The 19,772-nt window shown below is 42.3% G+C and overlaps 3 protein-coding genes and 3 long non-coding RNA genes across 9 annotated transcripts; 3 read left to right on the plus strand and 3 right to left on the minus strand.

The window, feature by feature from the left end:
- Nucleotides 1-804: 804 nt before the first annotated feature.
- On the minus strand, nt 805-1,123 carry LOC121708462. Its single transcript, XR_006031651.1, has 2 exons — nt 1,051-1,123; nt 805-953 (listed from the first exon to the last, which is right to left on the minus strand). It is a non-coding gene; the product is annotated as an uncharacterized LOC121708462 (long non-coding RNA).
- Nucleotides 1,124-1,216: 93 nt separating this feature from the next.
- Nucleotides 1,217-5,912, plus strand: LOC121708457 (TOG array regulator of axonemal microtubules protein 1-like). 2 transcript variants are annotated; one of them, XM_042091120.1, is made up of 8 exons: nt 1,217-1,465; nt 1,936-2,401; nt 2,609-2,813; nt 3,105-3,210; nt 3,395-3,627; nt 4,676-4,834; nt 5,460-5,585; nt 5,734-5,912. In XM_042091120.1, the coding sequence occupies exons 1-8, from the start codon at nt 1,346-1,348 to the stop codon at nt 5,744-5,746; spliced, it is 1,428 nt and encodes a 475-aa protein (XP_041947054.1). In that variant the 5' UTR covers nt 1,217-1,345; the 3' UTR covers nt 5,747-5,912. The 2 variants fall into 2 exon arrangements, with proteins under 2 accessions (XP_041947054.1, XP_041947055.1); XM_042091121.1 differs by lacking the exons at nt 5,460-5,585; nt 5,734-5,912 and having other exon boundaries at nt 4,584-4,828.
- Nucleotides 5,913-7,186: 1,274 nt separating this feature from the next.
- LOC121709151 lies at nt 7,187-7,505 on the minus strand. Its single transcript, XR_006031853.1, has 2 exons — nt 7,433-7,505; nt 7,187-7,335 (listed from the first exon to the last, which is right to left on the minus strand). It is a non-coding gene; the product is annotated as an uncharacterized LOC121709151 (long non-coding RNA).
- Nucleotides 7,506-7,598: 93 nt separating this feature from the next.
- Nucleotides 7,599-12,294, plus strand: LOC121709148 (TOG array regulator of axonemal microtubules protein 1-like). 2 transcript variants are annotated; one of them, XM_042092284.1, is made up of 8 exons: nt 7,599-7,847; nt 8,318-8,783; nt 8,991-9,195; nt 9,487-9,592; nt 9,777-10,009; nt 11,058-11,216; nt 11,842-11,967; nt 12,116-12,294. In XM_042092284.1, exons 1-8 carry the CDS (start codon nt 7,728-7,730, stop codon nt 12,126-12,128), a joined length of 1,428 nt encoding a protein of 475 aa, XP_041948218.1. In that variant the 5' UTR covers nt 7,599-7,727; the 3' UTR covers nt 12,129-12,294. The 2 variants fall into 2 exon arrangements, with proteins under 2 accessions (XP_041948218.1, XP_041948219.1); XM_042092285.1 differs by lacking the exons at nt 11,842-11,967; nt 12,116-12,294 and having other exon boundaries at nt 10,966-11,210.
- A 1,286-nt stretch (nt 12,295-13,580) lies between these two features.
- On the minus strand, nt 13,581-13,899 carry LOC121709150. Its single transcript, XR_006031852.1, has 2 exons — nt 13,827-13,899; nt 13,581-13,729 (listed from the first exon to the last, which is right to left on the minus strand). It is a non-coding gene; the product is annotated as an uncharacterized LOC121709150 (long non-coding RNA).
- A 93-nt stretch (nt 13,900-13,992) lies between these two features.
- Nucleotides 13,993-18,678, plus strand: LOC121709149 (TOG array regulator of axonemal microtubules protein 1-like). Of its 2 annotated transcripts, XM_042092286.1 has the most exons (8): nt 13,993-14,241; nt 14,712-15,177; nt 15,375-15,579; nt 15,871-15,976; nt 16,161-16,393; nt 17,442-17,600; nt 18,226-18,351; nt 18,500-18,678. In XM_042092286.1, exons 1-8 carry the CDS (start codon nt 14,122-14,124, stop codon nt 18,510-18,512), a joined length of 1,428 nt encoding a protein of 475 aa, XP_041948220.1. In that variant the 5' UTR covers nt 13,993-14,121; the 3' UTR covers nt 18,513-18,678. The 2 variants fall into 2 exon arrangements, with proteins under 2 accessions (XP_041948220.1, XP_041948222.1); XM_042092288.1 differs by lacking the exons at nt 18,226-18,351; nt 18,500-18,678 and having other exon boundaries at nt 17,350-17,566.
- The last annotated feature ends 1,094 nt before the right edge of the window (nt 18,679-19,772 follow it).

The raw sequence follows: 19,772 nt of genomic DNA on the forward strand, positions 1-19,772 counted from the left end.
TCTCCTCCCCTTACATGGTCAAGTGTCTCTAGCTAAAACAAGTGCTAGCTTGCTAACAACAATCATGAGAATGATAGCAATGTAGTTTGCACTGTAAACAACTGTGAGAATTTAAAGGGGTGTATCATTCATGGATAACACCTTTTGTTAACAGCTTATTGTACTTTCCTAATCAGATATACTTTGAAACACTTTGAATAACATAAGCAGGCTTAAGGTCAAAATGTAAGCACTGTGTAGCAATCTGCCCCCCCCTTACATGGTCAATTGGTGTCTCTAGCTAAAACAAGTGCTAGCTTGCTAACAACAAGCATGAGGATGATAGTAGTTTGTGCTGTAAACAACTGTGAGAATTTCAAGGGGGGTATCATTCATGGATAACACCTTTTGTAAACAGCTTATTGTACTTTCCTAATCAGACATACTTTGAAACACTTTGAATAACATTAGGTATCTAGCCCAATATGTTTGTGTGCATAATAACGCTAAGCTAATGTTACATTGGATATATAATTGCCTTTCTTCCTGTCACTGCATTCCTAGCATCAACATGGTTGGTTGATTAACGTTATTTGGGATTGTATCCCTTTCCATTAGTGTTTTATGGCGCTTTCAGTCATACTGTACATAGCTGTTTACAGTAGGTTAACCTCCTACCAGCCATTTACTGTTAGTGTTCTGCCATAGCCTAACTTAGCTAGCCTACTACATGTTTCCATTGTGATCTTAACTCTAATAAAGATAAAGTGATATCTATATCGCGTCTCCTTTGCTTATTCCATATCCAGAAAATACCAAGAAAGGAACTAATTATGTGAACTTTATTTATTTATCGAGTAAGATATGGCGGCGCAACTTCCAAGCTCCATCACACATTGGCCTCCAGTCACTTTTACCGCTGTTTCCTCCAGTCACTTTTACCGCTGTTTCCTCCGAAGGGGGGCGTGGTCGCCCTATAAGACGGCAAAAACTGGCATCATCCACATGAACGCGCATCGCTAAGAGAGGGAGTAGTTAAGTCGTAAATTCAGTTGGTGTTCTGTTACCCACCTAAATTCAATTCTAAAGACTGGTCTTAACAAAGACCAACGTAGCAGTTAGGAGCAGTCGTAGCAAAGAGTTGGTGCAACCGGTGTCTGCTGTCTGCGCCCCTACGTCATAATGGGGAGGTCACCATTATGGGCGAAAATCGTCATTTCAGATCACTTGATGCATCTTCACCTTAGGACTCACCCGCTCGCTTCTCGGTAGCCTAGATATTTGGATTTTGCTCAGTAGACTATATTTAAGTTCTATACAATTTATTTGAAAGTAGCTCCTATATATCGGCGAAATTTTAAGTTCAATGGATTTTCAAAAGGAGTTCGGAAAACTCCATGCAGAAAATGAGGAGATGAAAACAATGATGCTACAGCTCCTGATTTTACGGCAGGAGCAGAATCAGAACACGATTTGTACCGCATGTGTGAGTTCCCTCAAACATCTAAGAGCCGGCGTACAGTTTTATATAGCCTAAATTATAACTAAATCTAATATTCCATGTTCCCTGCACTTCATTTGGCATCTATGCTGAAAGGGTAAAGGTCAATGTTTAAGTATGTTTTGATGATGGGCATCTATGAAGTGACCTTTCCAGGTCAAAGTTGAAAGGATACAGCTTTGGTCAAATCTGACTATCAGTCACACTTTTTGGGTTAGTGGTTACCATAGAGGTATTAGAACAAATTATGATATTGTTCATACAGCTACTTTGTAATGTTATTATGATATCATTAATAATGTAATAATATAATGATGCCTTAGTTATTTACTAAATAGTGCATTATAGTGAAACCGTGAAGATTTCAAACGCAGCATGGCGGTTGGGCAGTTGTGTGTCAGAGGGTGTAGATGGTGGCCATGTTTGATGACATGTTGCCTCTTGCCTCTCTGCAGCCTCATCTTCTGACCTTGCCCCACGATTCCACAACGCGTTTGGGCCCACCCCAGCCCTTGCATGCCAGTGCGGCACCTGGCCAACGGAAGCTGCTAGCCCCCATACCCCCTGCATCCCCCCACCACCAGCTGCAGCGATCTGTGAGGTCTACGCTGAGACCCCTGAGCACTCAGCAGAACGAGCGCCAGGCTCGCAAGGAACTCCTGCAGGAGGTCCTGGAACTCGCTGAGGAGATCAAACTTGCCAGTCTCAATGATGCCAAGGCCTCGGACCAGACAGGCTGCTCTGTGGGCAGCCTCAGTCCTCGCAGGACCCCGCCGGCGCCCCGTACTCTGCCCTTCCTCAATTCGCCCATTGCCCCTGCTATCCCCGCCCCCCCAAAGACAACCAGCCACAGACAGTTCCAGAGTAGACTACCCCGTCTCAAGAACACCATATCACTCAATGGGGTCACTGCTGTGAAAGGTGAGTAGTCTCTCTTATACTCTTTCTCTCTCTCTCTTTCTCTCTCTTTCTCTCTCTCTCTCTCTCACACACAGAAGAATATATTGACTCAGTCTTTATTAGCCTAATTAAATATCAGTGCAGATATCAATTCAAATAACAAAGTTGTTTGCCAAGGCAAATGTAGACAGGATTTCAGACAAACATATTTGACCTTTGACCTCCCAGAGCAAAAGTCTGTTGAGTCTCTGGCAGGGAGGCAGGAAGAAACGAGGGAGCATAAGGAGGTGAAGAAGAGGAAAGTGACTGAGGCGAGGCATACAAGCAAGACCCAGCCGGCCAAGAATCTGCCAGAGTTGGCCAAACTGCGCCCACTGTCCTGTCCCGAGCAGGCCCTCCTGCAGGCCTTTACAGTGCTCAGCGACGATGACTGGTGGGAGTATAGCTTAAATAGTCTAGACTGATATATTAGGCTTTTTGCCAAGATAGGCTATGCTGTTACGCTATCCAGACAAATCGTAGGCTTTTAGCTAAGATAGATTAGACTATGCTGAGATATTGATGTTAAAAGAACAGCATGCCTTTAGAGTAGATAGTCTAGGCTATGTTAACACATAGGATTTACATGGCAAGAGTTGCTAAGTAGCTGGAGATAGAATACTTGAACCAAGTCCATGTATTACCATGTTCCTCTGATGTGAGTGTGTTGTTGGTGCTGCTGCAGGGGGAAGAAGATCGAGGCCCTGATCTCCATCAGGTCTCTGGCTCAGCACCACGCCAACGTGCTGCTGCCCAGGCTGCATGATGTTTGTCTGGCCGTCAATCAAGAGGTGAGAGGCTCTCTGCTGGAAAACATTCTGGAGCACATGTTGTATCTTTTGTCTTGTTTCAAACTAGGCAATATCTATTGAAATGCCTTAATGATGCTACCAAAGAAATGATGTTAACTTTGTCAGTATTCTATACAAGTCAAAGCGGTGCAAGCTGTCATTCTAATTCCCTCCTCCCAACCAGGTGAAGAACCTGCGCTCAGTGGTGTCCCATGCTGCCATGGTGACGCTGGCCCACCTGTTTGCTCACCTGGGGCAGGACATGGATGCGGAGGCCGAGGGCGCAGCCCGGACACTGCTGCCGAAGGCTGGAGAGTCCAGCAGCTTCATGAAGGACATGGATCTGGCCCTGGGGTACATGGTGTATAACACCAACCCCATCCGCAGCATGAACGCTCTCATCAACGGAGGGCTCAGGTTAGGGGCAGAGAGAAAAAGAGAGCAGGGTTGTACTGGTTAATTGCTTTCTAGTGCTTCTCAACTTTCTCTGTGTTACCTGGCTATGTAGTTGTCTGTATCAGTTGTTACCAGTGTTGGGAGTAATGCATTAAAAAAGTAATGTAATTACAGTAATGCATTGCTTTTTGCTGTAATGCAGTAATGTAAGGCATTACCAATACAATTTCAGTAATATTTTACTCGGTACAATTCTCAGTAACTGAAGTTACTTTACTTTTTAATCCAAAATTGAGAAATGCTCAATTGGCACCAGAGAAGATTATCCAAGAATTAAAAAAAAGTCATCTATGCTGGTCCTGGAATTTGATTGCATTGTTTAGATGACTGTAGAAAGGGAATTTGAGTTATCTCTGCCATTCATGCAACAGATCTAACATGGTTAGGCTATACTTCTCATTTCAAGCAGTGAGAATAGCCATTATTCTCAAACTATTTGCATTAAGTCTACACCACTGTAAGTGGAAGGAAAGGCAACTAGCAATGATGAGAACCATTTAAAGTCAACATACAATTTCACCATGGCTATATTTTACTATATTAAGTTGTGAGTGACCTTTGGCCTTTGGGGCCTACATTGTCCCATGAGCCATAACTGCAACCGTTATATTGTTCTTTTGTTAGCCTTAAGCCTAGCTCAGTCATTATGCCATACCACATCACCTCCTGCCGTGTAATGAGCTGCATTGAACACATGAAGATCTATTGAGAACACCAAATCCATATTTCCTGTTATTTTGGTGAAAGTAATGTAAACGTAGTGTAATGCCTTACAATTCAAAGACAGTAATATTGTAATGTAACAAATTACTTTGAGATGACAGTAACAAGTAATAAATAATGCATTACGCTTTTGAAGTAACTTGCCCAACACTGGTTGTTACTCACCTAGTTTGTCTGTCGTTTCTGTGTCTCAGCTGTTTCTCCTGGTTCTGTCTCCTTGTCTCCCCTGGATCTCTGGCTTATCCATTCTCCTGGTGTGACTCATTGGTTCTCTGCTTCTTCTTAGTCACAAACATACAGCCGTGAGGAAGAGCACTGCACGGCACCTGGAGAAAGTGACGGAGGTCATAGGGGCAGCTCGTCTCCTGTCCGGCAAAAACGACCTGACTGCCCGCTTCATCCATACTGCCAGCTGCTTGGCCCTTGACAACGCACTGGAAGTCAGGTCGGGAGCCCTATTTCTCTATGTTTCCTTATCATTTACTTATTGGCTCTGTATAAAAGTGTCAGTTCAATTCATAAAAGTAAATGTTTCTAAATTAGCCAATCAGCAACAGTTTCTGTTCTATTATGAGGTATCCAAAAGTCATCTCATGTCATACAGCAATACTGAATGTAATTATCTGTCAGTGCATGGCATTGAAATAGTGTGTTTACAGCTAAAATATAGTGAAGAATTTGGGATTTAATATTCACTTTCCAGTAGTGTCCACAAAAGTTATAGCCTGGCTGACACCTGACTGATTATCAAATCTCCATTGACACAGCTTTCCTGTAAACAAATGTTTTATATTTAGTTGTTAACTCAATTCCAAAGTCTCTGAGAATCTGCTGAGCAAATTCAAACATAGATTTGGCAGGGTTCACCTAGACTACATAAGTTACATTACATATATGAGATATGAGATCTTTTAGGAGGGCCAGAGGCAATGACAAACATGCCATTTTTCCAATTATAAGTCAGTGTACCATCAAAATGATGTTAAAGCCATAATACTTATATGCTTATACATCATAAACTAATGAGTCAGTGAATCAATAGGTGCTGATGTATTTTGTGTCTGAAACAGGAATCAGGCCCGTAACATTCTGTCTGTAGTGGCCTCCCATCCCGACCTCATCAAGATGGTGGAAAGGTTCGCCCCTCTGAGTGATCAAATCCGCATGAAGGACTTTATTAACAAATGCCAGAAAAGGTGGACTGGAAACATCACCGGACACCATAAACACTAAACACTTTTACTTTACATTTATTTATCAAAGTGACTAGCTATTCAGTATTGTTTAATCTGTGAACATACAGTGTAAATTGTCTTGGTAATGTGCTGTTTTTTTCCCCGGCAGACCTTTGCGTTGAAGTGGACATCAGAGCCAGGGCGAGACCGCACCCACGGGGTCACAGACACACACACAACACCACCATGTGTGACAAAACACACACACACACACACAGGGCAGTGCTGCAGAGATACGCAAATGCACATCCGTTTCCCACATAAAATAAAGAAACAAAAATGAAAAAATGTGTTTGTCTGCGCTGATTCAACTTTGTAAAACTTTCAAAACAATAAACAGTAATGAACACTCATTTTGATAACCTGAAAATCAAGTGCAAAGAGGTCGAACCAAAATGTTTATTATTTTTAATAGCCAACATACTCGTGGTGACAAGAAAGCAAAGTCCTTGAAGTCATTGGTTAAGAAACAACCCAGCTTTGATGATGTTTTAGCATTATCAGTTGGAAACAGTAAATTATTTACATTTTCTTGAAAAAGATTTACGGGAAACATAAGTTAGATTGCTTTCCCTCCTACTTTCCACACCAAATCTTATTTCTCACTGGAAATGCCTATATGAATTTTCAGGGGAATTTCACCTTTAGGAGGACCCTGCGGAACCTAACAACACTGCTGCCTTATGAATAAGCAGAAGCTTGCATTTTCTAAAGCCACCACCTGACGATCTTCTCTTATTCTCTTCCCCCTCTCTCTCTCTCCTCCCCTTACATGGTCAAGTGTCTCTAGCTAAAACAAGTGCTAGCTTGCTAACAACAATCATGAGAATGATAGCAATGTAGTTTGCACTGTAAACAACTGTGAGAATTTAAAGGGGTGTATCATTCATGGATAACACCTTTTGTTAACAGCTTATTGTACTTTCCTAATCAGATATACTTTGAAACACTTTGAATAACATAAGCAGGCTTAAGGTCAAAATGTAAGCACTGTGTAGCAATCTGCCCCCCCCTTACATGGTCAATTGGTGTCTCTAGCTAAAACAAGTGCTAGCTTGCTAACAACAAGCATGAGGATGATAGTAGTTTGTGCTGTAAACAACTGTGAGAATTTCAAGGGGGGTATCATTCATGGATAACACCTTTTGTAAACAGCTTATTGTACTTTCCTAATCAGACATACTTTGAAACACTTTGAATAACATTAGGTATCTAGCCCAATATGTTTGTGTGCATAATAACGCTAAGCTAATGTTACATTGGATATATAATTGCCTTTCTTCCTGTCACTGCATTCCTAGCATCAACATGGTTGGTTGATTAACGTTATTTGGGATTGTATCCCTTTCCATTAGTGTTTTATGGCGCTTTCAGTCATACTGTACATAGCTGTTTACAGTAGGTTAACCTCCTACCAGCCATTTACTGTTAGTGTTCTGCCATAGCCTAACTTAGCTAGCCTACTACATGTTTCCATTGTGATCTTAACTCTAATAAAGATAAAGTGATATCTATATCGCGTCTCCTTTGCTTATTCCATATCCAGAAAATACCAAGAAAGGAACTAATTATGTGAACTTTATTTATTTATCGAGTAAGATATGGCGGCGCAACTTCCAAGCTCCATCACACATTGGCCTCCAGTCACTTTTACCGCTGTTTCCTCCAGTCACTTTTACCGCTGTTTCCTCCGAAGGGGGGCGTGGTCGCCCTATAAGACGGCAAAAACTGGCATCATCCACATGAACGCGCATCGCTAAGAGAGGGAGTAGTTAAGTCGTAAATTCAGTTGGTGTTCTGTTACCCACCTAAATTCAATTCTAAAGACTGGTCTTAACAAAGACCAACGTAGCAGTTAGGAGCAGTCGTAGCAAAGAGTTGGTGCAACCGGTGTCTGCTGTCTGCGCCCCTACGTCATAATGGGGAGGTCACCATTATGGGCGAAAATCGTCATTTCAGATCACTTGATGCATCTTCACCTTAGGACTCACCCGCTCGCTTCTCGGTAGCCTAGATATTTGGATTTTGCTCAGTAGACTATATTTAAGTTCTATACAATTTATTTGAAAGTAGCTCCTATATATCGGCGAAATTTTAAGTTCAATGGATTTTCAAAAGGAGTTCGGAAAACTCCATGCAGAAAATGAGGAGATGAAAACAATGATGCTACAGCTCCTGATTTTACGGCAGGAGCAGAATCAGAACACGATTTGTACCGCATGTGTGAGTTCCCTCAAACATCTAAGAGCCGGCGTACAGTTTTATATAGCCTAAATTATAACTAAATCTAATATTCCATGTTCCCTGCACTTCATTTGGCATCTATGCTGAAAGGGTAAAGGTCAATGTTTAAGTATGTTTTGATGATGGGCATCTATGAAGTGACCTTTCCAGGTCAAAGTTGAAAGGATACAGCTTTGGTCAAATCTGACTATCAGTCACACTTTTTGGGTTAGTGGTTACCATAGAGGTATTAGAACAAATTATGATATTGTTCATACAGCTACTTTGTAATGTTATTATGATATCATTAATAATGTAATAATATAATGATGCCTTAGTTATTTACTAAATAGTGCATTATAGTGAAACCGTGAAGATTTCAAACGCAGCATGGCGGTTGGGCAGTTGTGTGTCAGAGGGTGTAGATGGTGGCCATGTTTGATGACATGTTGCCTCTTGCCTCTCTGCAGCCTCATCTTCTGACCTTGCCCCACGATTCCACAACGCGTTTGGGCCCACCCCAGCCCTTGCATGCCAGTGCGGCACCTGGCCAACGGAAGCTGCTAGCCCCCATACCCCCTGCATCCCCCCACCACCAGCTGCAGCGATCTGTGAGGTCTACGCTGAGACCCCTGAGCACTCAGCAGAACGAGCGCCAGGCTCGCAAGGAACTCCTGCAGGAGGTCCTGGAACTCGCTGAGGAGATCAAACTTGCCAGTCTCAATGATGCCAAGGCCTCGGACCAGACAGGCTGCTCTGTGGGCAGCCTCAGTCCTCGCAGGACCCCGCCGGCGCCCCGTACTCTGCCCTTCCTCAATTCGCCCATTGCCCCTGCTATCCCCGCCCCCCCAAAGACAACCAGCCACAGACAGTTCCAGAGTAGACTACCCCGTCTCAAGAACACCATATCACTCAATGGGGTCACTGCTGTGAAAGGTGAGTAGTCTCTCTTATACTCTTTCTCTCTCTCTCTTTCTCTCTCTTTCTCTCTCTCTCTCTCTCACACACAGAAGAATATATTGACTCAGTCTTTATTAGCCTAATTAAATATCAGTGCAGATATCAATTCAAATAACAAAGTTGTTTGCCAAGGCAAATGTAGACAGGATTTCAGACAAACATATTTGACCTTTGACCTCCCAGAGCAAAAGTCTGTTGAGTCTCTGGCAGGGAGGCAGGAAGAAACGAGGGAGCATAAGGAGGTGAAGAAGAGGAAAGTGACTGAGGCGAGGCATACAAGCAAGACCCAGCCGGCCAAGAATCTGCCAGAGTTGGCCAAACTGCGCCCACTGTCCTGTCCCGAGCAGGCCCTCCTGCAGGCCTTTACAGTGCTCAGCGACGATGACTGGTGGGAGTATAGCTTAAATAGTCTAGACTGATATATTAGGCTTTTTGCCAAGATAGGCTATGCTGTTACGCTATCCAGACAAATCGTAGGCTTTTAGCTAAGATAGATTAGACTATGCTGAGATATTGATGTTAAAAGAACAGCATGCCTTTAGAGTAGATAGTCTAGGCTATGTTAACACATAGGATTTACATGGCAAGAGTTGCTAAGTAGCTGGAGATAGAATACTTGAACCAAGTCCATGTATTACCATGTTCCTCTGATGTGAGTGTGTTGTTGGTGCTGCTGCAGGGGGAAGAAGATCGAGGCCCTGATCTCCATCAGGTCTCTGGCTCAGCACCACGCCAACGTGCTGCTGCCCAGGCTGCATGATGTTTGTCTGGCCGTCAATCAAGAGGTGAGAGGCTCTCTGCTGGAAAACATTCTGGAGCACATGTTGTATCTTTTGTCTTGTTTCAAACTAGGCAATATCTATTGAAATGCCTTAATGATGCTACCAAAGAAATGATGTTAACTTTGTCAGTATTCTATACAAGTCAAAGCGGTGCAAGCTGTCATTCTAATTCCCTCCTCCCAACCAGGTGAAGAACCTGCGCTCAGTGGTGTCCCATGCTGCCATGGTGACGCTGGCCCACCTGTTTGCTCACCTGGGGCAGGACATGGATGCGGAGGCCGAGGGCGCAGCCCGGACACTGCTGCCGAAGGCTGGAGAGTCCAGCAGCTTCATGAAGGACATGGATCTGGCCCTGGGGTACATGGTGTATAACACCAACCCCATCCGCAGCATGAACGCTCTCATCAACGGAGGGCTCAGGTTAGGGGCAGAGAGAAAAAGAGAGCAGGGTTGTACTGGTTAATTGCTTTCTAGTGCTTCTCAACTTTCTCTGTGTTACCTGGCTATGTAGTTGTCTGTATCAGTTGTTACCAGTGTTGGGAGTAATGCATTAAAAAAGTAATGTAATTACAGTAATGCATTGCTTTTTGCTGTAATGCAGTAATGTAAGGCATTACCAATACAATTTCAGCAATATTTTACTCGGTACAATTCTCAGTAACTGAAGTTACTTTGCTTTTTAATCCAAAATTGAGAAATGCTCAATTGGCACCAGAGAAGATTATCCAAGAATTAAAAAAAAGTCATCTATGCTGGTCCTGGAATTTGATTGCATTGTTTAGATGACTGTAGAAAGGGAATTTGAGTTATCTCTGCCATTCATGCAACAGATCTAACATGGTTAGGCTATACTTCTCATTTCAAGCAGTGAGAATAGCCATTATTCTCAAACTATTTGCATTAAGTCTACACCACTGTAAGTGGAAGGAAAGGCAACTAGCAATGATGAGAACCATTTAAAGTCAACATACAATTTCACCATGGCTATATTTTACTATATTAAGTTGTGAGTGACCTTTGGCCTTTGGGGCCTACATTGTCCCATGAGCCATAACTGCAACCGTTATATTGTTCTTTTGTTAGCCTTAAGCCTAGCTCAGTCATTATGCCATACCACATCACCTCCTGCCGTGTAATGAGCTGCATTGAACACATGAAGATCTATTGAGAACACCAAATCCATATTTCCTGTTATTTTGGTGAAAGTAATGTAAACGTAGTGTAATGCCTTACAATTCAAAGACAGTAATATTGTAATGTAACAAATTACTTTGAGATGACAGTAACAAGTAATAAATAATGCATTACGCTTTTGAAGTAACTTGCCCAACACTGGTTGTTACTCACCTAGTTTGTCTGTCGTTTCTGTGTCTCAGCTGTTTCTCCTGGTTCTGTCTCCTTGTCTCCCCTGGATCTCTGGCTTATCCATTCTCCTGGTGTGACTCATTGGTTCTCTGCTTCTTCTTAGTCACAAACATACAGCCGTGAGGAAGAGCACTGCACGGCACCTGGAGAAAGTGACGGAGGTCATAGGGGCAGCTCGTCTCCTGTCCGGCAAAAACGACCTGACTGCCCGCTTCATCCATACTGCCAGCTGCTTGGCCCTTGACAACGCACTGGAAGTCAGGTCGGGAGCCCTATTTCTCTATGTTTCCTTATCATTTACTTATTGGCTCTGTATAAAAGTGTCAGTTCAATTCATAAAAGTAAATGTTTCTAAATTAGCCAATCAGCAACAGTTTCTGTTCTATTATGAGGTATCCAAAAGTCATCTCATGTCATACAGCAATACTGAATGTAATTATCTGTCAGTGCATGGCATTGAAATAGTGTGTTTACAGCTAAAATATAGTGAAGAATTTGGGATTTAATATTCACTTTCCAGTAGTGTCCACAAAAGTTATAGCCTGGCTGACACCTGACTGATTATCAAATCTCCATTGACACAGCTTTCCTGTAAACAAATGTTTTATATTTAGTTGTTAACTCAATTCCAAAGTCTCTGAGAATCTGCTGAGCAAATTCAAACATAGATTTGGCAGGGTTCACCTAGACTACATAAGTTACATTACATATATGAGATATGAGATCTTTTAGGAGGGCCAGAGGCAATGACAAACATGCCATTTTTCCAATTATAAGTCAGTGTACCATCAAAATGATGTTAAAGCCATAATACTTATATGCTTATACATCATAAACTAATGAGTCAGTGAATCAATAGGTGCTGATGTATTTTGTGTCTGAAACAGGAATCAGGCCCGTAACATTCTGTCTGTAGTGGCCTCCCATCCCGACCTCATCAAGATGGTGGAAAGGTTCGCCCCTCTGAGTGATCAAATCCGCATGAAGGACTTTATTAACAAATGCCAGAAAAGGTGGACTGGAAACATCACCGGACACCATAAACACTAAACACTTTTACTTTACATTTATTTATCAAAGTGACTAGCTATTCAGTATTGTTTAATCTGTGAACATACAGTGTAAATTGTCTTGGTAATGTGCTGTTTTTTTCCCCGGCAGACCTTTGCGTTGAAGTGGACATCAGAGCCAGGGCGAGACCGCACCCACGGGGTCACAGACACACACACAACACCACCATGTGTGACAAAACACACACACACACACACAGGGCAGTGCTGCAGAGATACGCAAATGCACATCCGTTTCCCACATAAAATAAAGAAACAAAAATGAAAAAATGTGTTTGTCTGCGCTGATTCAACTTTATAAAACTTTCAAAACAATAAACAGTAATGAACACTCATTTTGATAACCTGAAAATCAAGTGCAAAGAGGTCGAACCAAAATGTTTATTATTTTTAATAGCCAACATACTCGTGGTGACAAGAAAGCAAAGTCCTTGAAGTCATTGGTTAAGAAACAACCCAGCTTTGATGATGTTTTAGCATTATCAGTTGGAAACAGTAAATTATTTACATTTTCTTGAAAAAGATTTACGGGAAACATAAGTTAGATTGCTTTCCCTCCTACTTTCCACACCAAATCTTATTTCTCACTGGAAATGCCTATATGAATTTTCAGGGGAATTTCACCTTTAGGAGGACCCTGCGGAACCTAACAACACTGCTGCCTTATGAATAAGCAGAAGCTTGCATTTTCTAAAGCCACCACCTGACGATCTTCTCTTATTCTCTTCCCCCTCTCTCTCTCTCCTCCCCTTACATGGTCAAGTGTCTCTAGCTAAAACAAGTGCTAGCTTGCTAACAACAATCATGAGAATGATAGCAATGTAGTTTGCACTGTAAACAACTGTGAGAATTTAAAGGGGTGTATCATTCATGGATAACACCTTTTGTTAACAGCTTATTGTACTTTCCTAATCAGATATACTTTGAAACACTTTGAATAACATAAGCAGGCTTAAGGTCAAAATGTAAGCACTGTGTAGCAATCTGCCCCCCCCCCCCCCCCCCCCTTACATGGTCAATTGGTGTCTCTAGCTAAAACAAGTGCTAGCTTGCTAACAACAAGCATGAGGATGATAGTAGTTTGTGCTGTAAACAACTGTGAGAATTTCAAGGGGGGTATCATTCATGGATAACACCTTTTGTAAACAGCTTATTGTACTTTCCTAATCAGACATACTTTGAAACACTTTGAATAACATTAGGTATCTAGCCCAATATGTTTGTGTGCATAATAACGCTAAGCTAATGTTACATTGGATATATAATTGCCTTTCTTCCTGTCACTGCATTCCTAGCATCAACATGGTTGGTTGATTAACGTTATTTGGGATTGTATCCCTTTCCATTAGTGTTTTATGGCGCTTTCAGTCATACTGTACATAGCTGTTTACAGTAGGTTAACCTCCTACCAGCCATTTACTGTTAGTGTTCTGCCATAGCCTAACTTAGCTAGCCTACTACATGTTTCCATTGTGATCTTAACTCTAATAAAGATAAAGTGATATCTATATCGCGTCTCCTTTGCTTATTCCATATCCAGAAAATACCAAGAAAGGAACTAATTATGTGAACTTTATTTATTTATCGAGTAAGATATGGCGGCGCAACTTCCAAGCTCCATCACACATTGGCCTCCAGTCACTTTTACCGCTGTTTCCTCCAGTCACTTTTACCGCTGTTTCCTCCGAAGGGGGGCGTGGTCGCCCTATAAGACGGCAAAAACTGGCATCATCCACATGAACGCGCATCGCTAAGAGAGGGAGTAGTTAAGTCGTAAATTCAGTTGGTGTTCTGTTACCCACCTAAATTCAATTCTAAAGACTGGTCTTAACAAAGACCAACGTAGCAGTTAGGAGCAGTCGTAGCAAAGAGTTGGTGCAACCGGTGTCTGCTGTCTGCGCCCCTACGTCATAATGGGGAGGTCACCATTATGGGCGAAAATCGTCATTTCAGATCACTTGATGCATCTTCACCTTAGGACTCACCCGCTCGCTTCTCGGTAGCCTAGATATTTGGATTTTGCTCAGTAGACTATATTTAAGTTCTATACAATTTATTTGAAAGTAGCTCCTATATATCGGCGAAATTTTAAGTTCAATGGATTTTCAAAAGGAGTTCGGAAAACTCCATGCAGAAAATGAGGAGATGAAAACAATGATGCTACAGCTCCTGATTTTACGGCAGGAGCAGAATCAGAACACGATTTGTACCGCATGTGTGAGTTCCCTCAAACATCTAAGAGCCGGCGTACAGTTTTATATAGCCTAAATTATAACTAAATCTAATATTCCATGTTCCCTGCACTTCATTTGGCATCTATGCTGAAAGGGTAAAGGTCAATGTTTAAGTATGTTTTGATGATGGGCATCTATGAAGTGACCTTTCCAGGTCAAAGTTGAAAGGATACAGCTTTGGTCAAATCTGACTATCAGTCACACTTTTTGGGTTAGTGGTTACCATAGAGGTATTAGAACAAATTATGATATTGTTCATACAGCTACTTTGTAATGTTATTATGATATCATTAATAATGTAATAATATAATGATGCCTTAGTTATTTACTAAATAGTGCATTATAGTGAAACCGTGAAGATTTCAAACGCAGCATGGCGGTTGGGCAGTTGTGTGTCAGAGGGTGTAGATGGTGGCCATGTTTGATGACATGTTGCCTCTTGCCTCTCTGCAGCCTCATCTTCTGACCTTGCCCCACGATTCCACAACGCGTTTGGGCCCACCCCAGCCCTTGCATGCCAGTGCGGCACCTGGCCAACGGAAGCTGTTAGCCCCCATACCCCCTGCATCCCCCCACCACCAGCTGCAGCGATCTGTGAGGTCTACGCTGAGACCCCTGAGCGCTCAGCAGAACGAGCGCCAGGCTCGCAAGGAACTCCTGCAGGAGGTCCTGGAACTCGCTGAGGAGATCAAACTTGCCAGTCTCAATGATGCCAAGGCCTCGGACCAGACAGGCTGCTCTGTGGGCAGCCTCAGTCCTCGCAGGACCCCGCCGGCGCCCCGTACTCTGCCCTTCCTCAATTCGCCCATTGCCCCTGCTATCCCCGCCCCCCCAAAGACAACCAGCCACAGACAGTTCCAGAGTAGACTACCCCGTCTCAAGAACACCATATCACTCAATGGGGTCACTGCTGTGAAAGGTGAGTAGTCTCTCTTATACTCTTTCTCTCTCTCTCTTTCTCTCTCTCTCTCTCTCACACACAGAAGAATATATTGACTCAGTCTTTATTAGCCTAATTAAATATCAGTGCAGATATCAATTCAAATAACAAAGTTGTTTGCCAAGGCAAATGTAGACAGGATTTCAGACAAACATATTTGACCTTTGACCTCCCAGAGCAAAAGTCTGTTGAGTCTCTGGCAGGGAGGCAGGAAGAAACGAGGGAGCATAAGGAGGTGAAGAAGAGGAAAGTGACTGAGGCGAGGCATACAAGCAAGACCCAGCCGGCCAAGAATCTGCCAGAGTTGGCCAAACTGCGCCCACTGTCCTGTCCCGAGCAGGCCCTCCTGCAGGCCTTTACAGTGCTCAGCGACGATGACTGGTGGGAGTATAGCTTAAATAGTCTAGACTGATATATTAGGCTTTTTGCCAAGATAGGCTATGCTGTTACGCTATCCAGACAAATCGTAGGCTTTTAGCTAAGATAGATTAGACTATGCTGAGATATTGATGTTAAAAGAACAGCATGCCTTTAGAGTAGATAGTCTAGGCTATGTTAACACATAGGATTTACATGGCAAGAGTTGCTAAGTAGCTGGAGATAGAATACTTGAACCAAGTCCATGTATTACCATGTTCCTCTGATGTGAGTGTGTTGTTGGTGCTGCTGCAGGGGGAAGAAGATCGAGGCCCTGATCTCCATCAGGTCTCTGGCTCAGCACCACGCCAACGTGCTGCTGCCCAGGCTGCATGATGTTTGTCTGGCCGTCAATCAAGAGGTGAGAGGCTCTCTGCTGGAAAACATTCTGGAGCACATGTTGTATCTTTTGTCTTGTTTCAAACTAGGCAATATCTATTGAAATGCCTTAATGATGCTACCAAAGAAATGATGTTAACTTTGTCAGTATTCTATACAAGTCAAAGCGGTGCAAGCTGTCATTCTAATTCCCTCCTCCCAACCAGGTGAAGAACCTGCGCTCAGTGGTGTCCCATGCTGCCATGGTGACGCTGGCCCACCTGTTTGCTCACCTGGGGCAGGACATGGATGCGGAGGCCGAGGGCGCAGCCCGGACACTGCTGCCGAAGGCTGGAGAGTCCAGCAGCTTCATGAAGGACATGGATCTGGCCCTGGGGTACATGGTGTATAACACCAACCCCATCCGCAGCATGAACGCTCTCATCAACGGAGGGCTCAGGTTAGGGGCAGAGAGAAAAAGAGAGCAGGGTTGTACTGGTTAATTGCTTTCTAGTGCTTCTCAACTTTCTCTGTGTTACCTGGCTATGTAGTTGTCTGTATCAGTTGTTACCAGTGTTGGGAGTAATGCATTAAAAAAGTAATGTAATTACAGTAATGCATTGCTTTTTGCTGTAATGCAGTAATGTAAGGCATTACCAATACAATTTCAGCAATATTTTACTCGGTACAATTCTCAGTAACTGAAGTTACTTTGCTTTTTAATCCAAAATTGAGAAATGCTCAATTGGCACCAGAGAAGATTATCCAAGAATTAAAAAAAAGTCATCTATGCTGGTCCTGGAATTTGATTGCATTGTTTAGATGACTGTAGAAAGGGAATTTGAGTTATCTCTGCCATTCATGCAACAGATCTAACATGGTTAGGCTATACTTCTCATTTCAAGCAGTGAGAATAGCCATTATTCTCAAACTATTTGCATTAAGTCTACACCACTGTAAGTGGAAGGAAATGCAACTAGCAATGATGAGAACCATTTAAAGTCAACATACAATTTCACCATGGCTATATTTTACTATATTAAGTTGTGAGTGACCTTTGGCCTTTGGGGCCTACATTGTCCCATGAGCCATAACTGCAACCGTTATATTGTTCTTTTGTTAGCCTTAAGCCTAGCTCAGTCATTATGCCATACCACATCACCTCCTGCCGTGTAATGAGCTGCATTGAACACATGAAGATCTATTGAGAACACCAAATCCATATTTCCTGTTATTTTGGTGAAAGTAATGTAAACGTAGTGTAATGCCTTACAATTCAAAGACAGTAATATTGTAATGTAACAAATTACTTTGAGATGACAGTAACAAGTAATAAATAATGCATTACGCTTTTGAAGTAACTTGCCCAACACTGGTTGTTACTCACCTAGTTTGTCTGTCGTTTCTGTGTCTCAGCTGTTTCTCCTGGTTCTGTCTCCTTGTCTCCCCTGGATCTCTGGCTTATCCATTCTCCTGGTGTGACTCATTGGTTCTCTGCTTCTTCTTAGTCACAAACATACAGCCGTGAGGAAGAGCACTGCACGGCACCTGGAGAAAGTGACGGAGGTCATAGGGGCAGCTCGTCTCCTGTCCGGCAAAAACAACCTGACTGCCCGCTTCATCCATACTGCCAGCTGCTTGGCCCTTGACAACGCACTGGAAGTCAGGTCGGGAGCCCTATTTCTCTATGTTTCCTTATCATTTACTTATTGGCTCTGTATAAAAGTGTCAGTTCAATTCATAAAAGTAAATGTTTCTAAATTAGCCAATCAGCAACAGTTTCTGTTCTATTATGAGGTATCCAAAAGTCATCTCATGTCATACAGCAATACTGAATGTAATTATCTGTCAGTGCATGGCATTGAAATAGTGTGTTTACAGCTAAAATATAGTGAAGAATTTGGGATTTAATATTCACTTTCCAGTAGTGTCCACAAAAGTTATAGCCTGGCTGACACCTGACTGATTATCAAATCTCCATTGACACAGCTTTCCTGTAAACAAATGTTTTATATTTAGTTGTTAACTCAATTCCAAAGTCTCTGAGAATCTGCTGAGCAAATTCAAACATAGATTTGGCAGGGTTCACCTAGACTACATAAGTTACATTACATATATGAGATATGAGATCTTTTAGGAGGGCCAGAGGCAATGACAAACATGCCATTTTTCCAATTATAAGTCAGTGTACCATCAAAATGATGTTAAAGCCATAATACTTATATGCTTATACATCATAAACTAATGAGTCAGTGAATCAATAGGTGCTGATGTATTTTGTGTCTGAAACAGGAATCAGGCCCGTAACATTCTGTCTGTAGTGGCCTCCCATCCCGACCTCATCAAGATGGTGGAAAGGTTCGCCCCTCTGAGTGATCAAATCCGCATGAAGGACTTTATTAACAAATGCCAGAAAAGGTGGACTGGAAACATCACCGGACACCATAAACACTAAACACTTTTACTTTACATTTATTTATCAAAGTGACTAGCTATTCAGTATTGTTTAATCTGTGAACATACAGTGTAAATTGTCTTGGTAATGTGCTGTTTTTTTCCCCGGCAGACCTTTGCGTTGAAGTGGACATCAGAGCCAGGGCGAGACCGCACCCACGGGGTCACAGACACACACACAACACCACCATGTGTGACAAAACACACACACACACACACAGGGCAGTGCTGCAGAGATACGCAAATGCACATCCGTTTCCCACATAAAATAAAGAAACAAAAATGAAAAAATGTGTTTGTCTGCGCTGATTCAACTTTATAAAACTTTCAAAACAATAAACAGTAATGAACACTCATTTTGATAACCTGAAAATCAAGTGCAAAGAGGTCGAACCAAAATGTTTATTATTTTTAATAGCCAACATACTCGTGGTGACAAGAAAGCAAAGTCCTTGAAGTCATTGGTTAAGAAACAACCCAGCTTTGATGATGTTTTAGCATTATCAGTTGGAAACAGTAAATTATTTACATTTTCTTGAAAAAGATTTACGGGAAACATAAGTTAGATTGCTTTCCCTCCTACTTTCCACACCAAATCTTATTTCTCACTGGAAATGCCTATATGAATTTTCAGGGGAATTTCACCTTTAGGAGGACCCTGCGGAACCTAACAACACTGCTGCCTTATGAATAAGCAGAAGCTTGCATTTTCTAAAGCCACCACCTGACGATCTTCTCTTATTCTCTTCCCCCTCTCTCTCTCTCCTCCCCTTACATGGTCAAGTGTCTCTAGCTAAAACAAGTGCTAGCTTGCTAACAACAATCATGAGAATGATAGCAATGTAGTTTGCACTGTAAACAACTGTGAGAATTTAAAGGGGTGTATCATTCATGGATAACACCTTTTGTTAACAGCTTATTGTACTTTCCTAATCAGATATACTTTGAAACACTTTGAATAACATAAGCAGGCTTAAGGTCAAAATGTAAGCACTGTGTAGCAACCTGCCCCCCCTTACATGGTCAATTGGTGTCTCTAGCTAAAACAAGTGCTAGCTTGCTAACAACAAGCATGAGGATGATAGTGGTTTGCGCTGTAAACAACTGTGAGAATTTCAAGGGGGGTATCATTCATGGATAACACCTTTTGTAAACAACTTATTGTACTTTCCTAATCAGACATACTTTGAAACACTTTGAATAACATTAGGTATCTAGCCCAATATGTTTGTGTGCATAATAACGCTAAGCTAATGTTACATTGGATATATAATTGCCTTTCTTCCTGTCACTGCATTCCTAGCATCAACATGGTTGGTTGATTAACGTTATTTGGGATTGTATCCCTTTCCATTAGTGTTTTATGGTGCTTTCAGTCATGCTGT

The sequence above is a fragment of the Alosa sapidissima genome, chromosome 5, assembly GCF_018492685.1.
Source record: "Alosa sapidissima isolate fAloSap1 chromosome 5, fAloSap1.pri, whole genome shotgun sequence".
NCBI lineage: Eukaryota > Metazoa > Chordata > Actinopteri > Clupeiformes > Clupeidae > Alosa > Alosa sapidissima.